Source organism: the organism of the source record quoted next, unplaced genomic scaffold, assembly GCF_019419815.1.
Source record: "Pyrus x bretschneideri cultivar Hongxiangsu unplaced genomic scaffold, Pyrus_bretschneideri_v1 Contig15, whole genome shotgun sequence".
Classification (NCBI taxonomy): Eukaryota; Viridiplantae; Streptophyta; class Magnoliopsida; order Rosales; family Rosaceae; genus Pyrus; species Pyrus x bretschneideri.
The window spans coordinates 5,716,167-5,724,027 of record NW_025999446.1 but is presented as its reverse complement, the minus strand read 5'-3'; the positions used below and the strand labels follow the sequence as shown (position 1 = coordinate 5,724,027).

At 39.8% G+C, this 7,861-nt stretch overlaps 1 protein-coding gene across 1 annotated transcript; it reads left to right on the top strand.

The window, feature by feature from the left end:
- Positions 1-7,160: 7,160 nt before the first annotated feature.
- LOC125475586 lies at positions 7,161-7,646 on the top strand. Its single transcript, XM_048580555.1, has 2 exons — positions 7,161-7,397; positions 7,488-7,646. Exons 1-2 carry the CDS (start codon positions 7,161-7,163, stop codon positions 7,644-7,646), a joined length of 396 nt encoding a protein of 131 aa, XP_048436512.1.
- The last annotated feature ends 215 nt before the right edge of the window (positions 7,647-7,861 follow it).

The window sequence follows — 7,861 nt, the reverse complement described above, 5'->3', positions numbered from 1 at the left end:
ACCAGGGAATAGATTCCAGGTAGTCGGTTCCAGATCGGAATACTGACTCCAAGTGCCGGCTGATTGCTCACTTTACTTTGCCATGCGAGTAATAACAAGGACAAAGGAAAGGACAGGGAAAGATCATGATATGAGATACCTTTGCTTCCGCCCTTGATGATATGAGATACTTTTGCTTTTGCAGAAGCATCAAATGAATCAACACATATATTTGTTGCGCTTGTCTCCACATGCTTCGATCCACCGTTTCCTCTTGCCTCATCTGTACTCCAGGCATCTGGTATCTTCTTTGGGGGATATATCAATGGTTGAATATGTGTTCTCAAGAGAAGAAGAAAACTGAGCATGTTTGAGAGGTTTGGTTGCATCTACATTTTCGGCCGAGAAGAAGAGTCATGCGTTTTTGGGTGTATGCCTTGCCATGGATGTTGATGTATATAGGAATTGTAATGGCAAGTGGCAGTGCGGATGCGGCAATGACCTCCACGCGTCTTCAGCTTTGTCAGAAAGCTTTTGACAAAGTGGCACGCGTTTTCTGAAAAGCCGGGATTTCGGCTTTATCACCCACGCTTGTCGGCAAAAGTGTGTAGCTGCTTTCTCGGCCTCCACGCGTCTTCAACTTTGTCAGAAAGCTTTTGACAAAGTTACACGCTTTATCTGAAAAGCCAGGATTGCGTCTGAAGAGCTGGCGAACTTTACGCAGGAAAATCCGGCTTTGAAGATTGGTGTCTCTTCAATTCTGAATCGGTGATTGTGTTTTTATAGAGGTGATCGATCACCTCTAACATGCACACTTTGAAGATTGCCCAAAAATCGTCTCCGGCCCGTTGAGATTTTACTCCATCCAACCCTTCTCTTTTAACTTCTTGAAAAATGGCTAACTCTTCTAACCCATCTAACCTTTGCTTAAATTTGAGTCTCAGCAGTGATCCGGTTGCGCCTCGTCAGGGTAAGGTATGGTGCCCGTCTTTCTTATCTTCTCATGGCTCTCTTACAGGTGAAGACTCTGTGATGACGGATGGAACAACAGCTACGATAGTAGCTCGGAACCTCCTCACTCCTAAAGATTGTCAGCTGCTTTCAGGACGGTCCGATGAGTTGGCCGTTCAAGAGTCCCTAGCTCTCAGCGTTCAGTGCGCGGGCTCTGTGTCCAACATGGGCCAACGCCTACTTGCTCGCTCCCGTCAGGTTGAATCATTGATGGCAGAGGTGGAAAATCTCAAGCAAGAGATCAAACAGCTTAAGCACGAGAATAGAAGTTTGCACGTGCTTGCCAATAATTATTCGACAGGCATAAAGAGGAAGCTTGATGAGATGCAAGAATCTCAAGGTCGTATTCAAAATGACCGTCAAAGGCTTGCGTCTTTCTTCCAGAGGCACCTTTTTCCTGCGTCATCTAGCGTTCCACCAAGGATTGGGGCCTCGAATGATCTATCTTCGGTGCTTCCTGCTCCTATGCCTCTCGCTCCATGCCTCCTGCTCCGATGCCTCCCGCTCCTAGAGTGTTGCCACGTAGTGGGGCTTCACGTACACAACCCTTGTGAAGGCTCCATCATTCTGCCATGTTTTTTTTTTTTTTTCATGCTTTGTTTTATTCAATGTATTGGGTTGCCTCCCAAGTAGCGCTTTCTTTTACGTCTTGCAGCCGGACGAAGAACTTCTTTTCTCACTTAGGACCCACGACATGGAATTGATCTTTGAATGGGGGGGTGATACTTGAGATGATCCGGTAATGGTTTAAATTCTAGAGTGGGTGCCTGGATCATTAACAACATATTAGTATAAAACAAAATTGAAATTCGGGGAGGTGGCTTACCTGTGTGCTCCGACATAAACTCAAGAATAAACACCCTTTCGAAAGTTGTAGGACTAGAAAATTCAGCTAGATTTGGTGTTTTGAGAGTTATGACTTGTCCTGTGTTATGAAATTCAACTTCTTTGGGGTTGTTTGCCTCAAGAACATCCTCTTTAACGAATTCTTGATATTCCATACTTTGCACCTTTGGAAGGGCTTCCAAGATGTCTTTTTCACTTTCTTCTTCCTTGGAATTCATGAACCTGCAAGGAATAGGGACATTGGGTGGAATGGGGTTAGAAAGAATTAAAATTTGAACAACCTTACCTGAATTGGATGGCGTAGGTGCAATAGGTGCCTGCGGCAAAGGTGTTTCCTCCCTTGCCGTGTGTTGGGTGTGTTCCTCTTCCTCAAATTGCAATCTTTCATCCTCCTTGTGATTTGATTTTGATGGTTGAGGGTCTGTTCCAACCTCCTTGCCACTTCTCAAGATGATTTCCTTGGCAGTTTCAAATCCTTCCTTCGGATTTGCCATGGTTGAAATAGGGAGTTTGCCTTGGTCTTGAAATTGTCCTATGAACTCCGCTATCTGCCCAATTTGCTTTTCCAAGTGGTCCAACCTTTTGTCTTGATCTTGCCTTGCTTTGTTTTGATCTTCTTGCCCCTGAGACAAATTGGTGAGTAACTTACTAACCGTATCATTATACAAAGACTCACTTGAATTTGTTTGGGCAGGTTGTGGTGGCTGCATAGGTGTTGTATAGAACTCCTCATATGGTTGCCAATATTCTCCTTGTTGAGCCTCCTCGACTTGGTTTTGTGAGCCCTGCACCAAAGAAATTAATTCATTAAGAGCTTGATTATAATCTATTGACAAACCTGAGTTTGGTTGGGCATATTGTATATGAGGTTGTGGTGGATGCATAGACATTGAATAGAACTCCTCATAGGGCTGCCAATATCCTTCTTGTTGAATATGTTGAGGTTCCCACCATATAAAGTTTGAATGATCACTCCAATCTGAATTGTAAGTATTGGAAAACACGTCATTCCTTGATTGATTATGATCAAATGTACCAACTCTTTGCATTTGGGACCTTTCCATAAGCTGTGACAAAAGAGAAGCACTATCAAGTGCCATGTCTTGCTTCTAAAATCAACAAAATAAAACTAAAAATATATACACACAAACGAAAATAAAACAATCCAAGAGATTAGCAAAGTTGCCAATCCCCGGCAATGGCGCCAAAATTTGATGCGAAAATAGTTAAGCACACAAATTAAACCCTCTTTTTATCAATTGTAGTAAGTATGTAAGTAGGGATCGTTCTTAACCAGGGATTAGGAGGGATTGCAAATCACTTGAAAACTGACTCAAAAACGTAAAAAAAAGTTTAAAACACTAAACTAGACTCAAAGAATGCGAAACTAAACGCTTAAAATACTAAAACAAACCAAAAGACTCAAACATCACCCAAAACACTCAAAACTGCCTTAAAAACACTTTCTGGGCAGTTTTGAGCACCTTGGTGAATTTGGACGAATTTGTGCAACAAATTGAATCAAAACACTTATAAACACAACTTAAGACACTTTCTAACTAATTTGGACAATAAAGTAAAGGGGGATTGGTTTTGGATGAATTTGAAATTAAAACAGAAACTTGGAAACAAAACAGATTGTAAAACGAATTTGATGGAATTGAATGGATGGGAAGCTAGCTAAGGAGTTCATCTCCACACATGTTACACTTGCATATAAAACGATTTCCAATTGCTTTTCAATAAACCATGATGCTCAACACCCCAAGTTAACAGTGATGCACTAATTAACTCTCAAATTTTCCTTATGTTATTGATTTGGATGATGCATGCGACAATTCAAATCATTCTCCAATGGTTCTCAACATGAATGCATAGAAGAGATACAATGAGAGATCATTATGCTCTATGAAAATTATAAGTGTTGACGAGGCAATTGTAACTATGAATACATGATACTCTTGCCAAGAATTCATTTAACGCGATTGTTTATAAGCAACCTCCACTACTTGTGAATATAAGTTCATAACTATTAGGTGAAACTCACTTATATTCTAGCGTCATATTCATGCATGAAAATTAAGCGTGCACTCTCAATAAACATACATAAATAAGTTATCAATCAAACAGTTAAAAAAATTGAATTCACAACTTATGAAGCGCAATTAGAAGTAATCAAATCATATTGCAAGCATAAACATATATTTCGAATCCCCCCTAGCCAAGGGGGAGTTTAGTTCCTCATACGTACAAAACAAAGAGAATTGAAATTAAACATTGAAATCAAAGAAACACCTAAACATTCCAACAATTCAAACTTGAATTGTATGAACGTTTATGCCCTATTCTCTTCCTCTTTATTGTGGCACAAGGTCTAAGGATAGTTTGATGGTGTGAATGGTTTGGGGAGTGGTGGAAATGGAAGGATGGTGTTTGGATTGTAAGGGAGAAGGCACGGCACAAGGGGATTTTCTGGAGTGTGAATGGTTTTTGCACGGCTAAGGGAAGTTGTGTGTGTCAATGGGAATGGTTTGTATGAATGCATTGCATGGTTTTATAGGGAGAGAAAGGGGTGAATGTGCATGTGGCTGCAAGGTGTGAATGATTATGGGTGCATGTGGTTGAAATAATTAAGGGAATGCATGTGCAAAATAGCTAGGAAAAGTTGTGGAAATCTGGAAATGGGATGGGAGTGTGCACGGCAAGGATGGAAGAATGATTATGGGTGCATGTGTTGAATGATTTCTTGGTGAGGGGATGCACGGCATGGGTAGGAATGGGTCTTTTGTTGATGATTGTGTTGGTGATGAATGTGGAGTGGCTGGAATGATGAAAGAATAAAGGGTGCATGTTTGAATGATTAAAGGGGCATGTGGGTTGGAAATGCATGTGGAGTGGCTGGAACAAAGGGGGAAGCATGGCATGGGTAGGAATGATAGCTAGGTTATAATGATGAATGCATAAAGGTGGAATGACAGCTAGGTTATGATGATGAATGCATGTGGATTAGGTTGGAATTGCATGTGGAATGCAATGGATTAAAGGATGGAAGTGCATGTGGCTGCAATGGATTAAAGGATGGAAGTGCATGTGGCTCTAATGTAGCCTTCTAGAAATCAGGTTTTTAGGCCCCCTTGCAACTCCCTAACTGAATTCAAGCCTTTCAAATTCGTCCATCCTCATGCCTCCATGCTTGCACTATCCAATCTTGGCCCAAAAATGCTCTAGAATGCTCCAAATTGCTTCTTTTTGCATACTTTGACACTAAAACCTGAAATTGCACGAAAATAACTTTAAACACTATAATTAACATAGTTTAGCTAATTAAATGAAAGAAAACAAGCTAACTAAGTCGTATAAATATGCTCCTATCAGTGTGTGTGTGTGTTCTTGTCAGAGAGAAGAGCACCGAGGGGGAGTAACAGAAGGAGAGAGTACGGGTAGAGAAGAGAGTGTGAGGAAGAAGAGTGAGACTTTTTAGAAAAAAATAAAAGAAAAGGGAAAGGGAACCGGGGGACAAAATAGGGGATGGGCCCCTTGGGCTCACCAATTAAGACCCAAAAACCATTATTTTAAACAAAAGAAACCCAACCAAAGTGAAAATACAAAAATTTCGTAAATCTCGAGACAGGTTGTTACAAAGCATCCACAACAAAAATTTTGTGGAAATCACAAGCAAGCGTTTGAATATTAAACACCATGTTGTAAAAGTTGGGGGAATGAATGCCCACATGTTTTTGCCAAAGATGAAAAGTGAGGAAGACTTAAGAAAGACTAAATTTGGATATAAGGGTTTACGTGGGCTTATGTGATATGTACCATGTGTCTCACAAATTGTACACATGGCATGTGATTCATCAATATCGGACGAGTCATCAAGAAGGACCCATGTTAAGCGGAAAGGAATTATTTAATTTTAATTTAATTAAATCAAATGTTAATTTATGGAGTCAAATCACGAACTGGCCTACAAATCGAGTCTTGGTTCTTTCATCAATTAATCAAGCCCACAATCAAGGCCAAATTCATCCGTAGTTAAGGCTTGGAAAGTCTATAAATGGGAGGCTCCAAGACAAAGAAAAAGGTCTAAAAAATCATTCATGCCCAGATGCTGAAGCTTTGAAATTCTAAAGCTTTGAAGCACTCAAACCCCTCAAGCACTCAAACACTCAAGAAGACTTGGAAAACCCTCCGCGTTCTTCGTTAAACTCATGAAGAACCACCAAGCACCCCTACACGTGCCAGTTCCTCCATTGCCAAGAGCCAAAACCTTGCAGCATCCATTCATCCAAGATCAAGTCATCGCAACCCTTGGATTAAGAACGTTTCCCACCTTACATTTCGGAGATCGAATCAAAGAATCAAGTTGTAAAGAGATTGCAACCCTAACTAGTCATGTTCTCTTGTAAAGAGATTGCAACACATGTTCTCTTGTCATTTATCGTAGGATTTTCGTGTTTACATTTATCACTCTCACTTTTGCCTATTTATAACACGTTATTTACACAACTCTCTAACCCTAACTAGTTCTCATTTCCCTTCACCGAAAAATGCTTCCTATAAGGATCTTACTATTCTTCTTCCTCCTTTGCCTTACCTACTTGATGTACTCTTGCCAAGAACTGCTAGCACCATACCTTCTCCTAGTTCTCAATATAACAATTCCTTATACTTTTGATTTCTTGTTTTGTGTAGCTCCTGATTACTAACCTAGTGTTTATTTATGTTAATTTTACTGTAATTTTAGATGGTGCAAGTACAATCATGCATCTTAAACTGTAGATTTAATTTTATTGCAACTTTAGGTGGTACGATATAATCGCTCATCCTATATTGCATATTTAAATTCTCCTGCTACTTAAGTGGTGTGGTATAATCGTTTATCCTATGTTTTATTCTTTCAATGAGAGTGGTGCGGTATAATCGCCTTCCTCATTAGTTTTCTTTCTTCTTGGTAGTAGTACTCAATAATGATAGCAATGCTTGTGTGTTAAGTATTACTAACTATGCCCATACTACGCTATATTCTTTCAATGAGAGTAGTGCGGTACAATCGCCTTCCTCATTACTTTTCTTTCTTCTTGGTGGTAGTAGTTAATACTGATAGCAGTGCTTATGTATTGACTATTACTAATTACCTAATAATTTTTTAATTAATATCTAAATTATGGAAATCTTGAGCCTGAAGTTTCAAGTGCTTATCATTTTGGCCTGAAGATTAAAATGAAAAATTTGTAAGAATCAAAAGTTTTAACACTATATTCCTCCAGAATACATATTATTACAAGTTCTTACATATCTCATTTTTCGTTCAGAAAAAGATAATGGCAAACTTGCCAAAACTTGATTTTGTTGCCCTTGAAATCATTGGGAAAAACTACTTTACTAAGGTAGTGGACGCCAGGATCCATCTGGAGGAAGGAAACCTTGGAGGCACCATCAAGGAGGATAAAAATGCATCATCTCAAGATCGAGCGAAGGCCATGATTTTTATCCGTTGCCACCTTGAAGGATTGAAGAGCAAGTACCTAACGGTTGAAGATCCATTAGACCTCTGGAAGGCATTAAGGAATAGATACAATCACTAGAAAACGGTAATTTTCCTAATAGTTTGTTATAAGTGAACATACTTGAGAATCCAAGATTTCAAGACAGTTGCTGTGTATAACTCTGCAATGTTCAGAATTAGCTGCCAAATGAAACTTTGTGGGGAGACTACCACTGAGGAAGATATGTTGGAAAAGAATTTCAGTACTTTCATGCCTCCAATGTGCTCTTCCAACAGTAGTAAGAGAGCGAGGCTTTACTGAGGACTACTAGCTGATATCGATGCCCATAGCTAGCTGATATCGATGTTCCTTGTGGCTGGACAGAACAATAACCTCCTGATGAAAGGCCATCAGTCCTGACCTATTGGTTCGACACCATTCCCAGAAGTGAATGTTGCTTCCCTAAAACGAACAACACATCCTCACATGGCAATAATTACAGGTGAGGCCAGTAGAATGGGAAATGCAAGAATCAT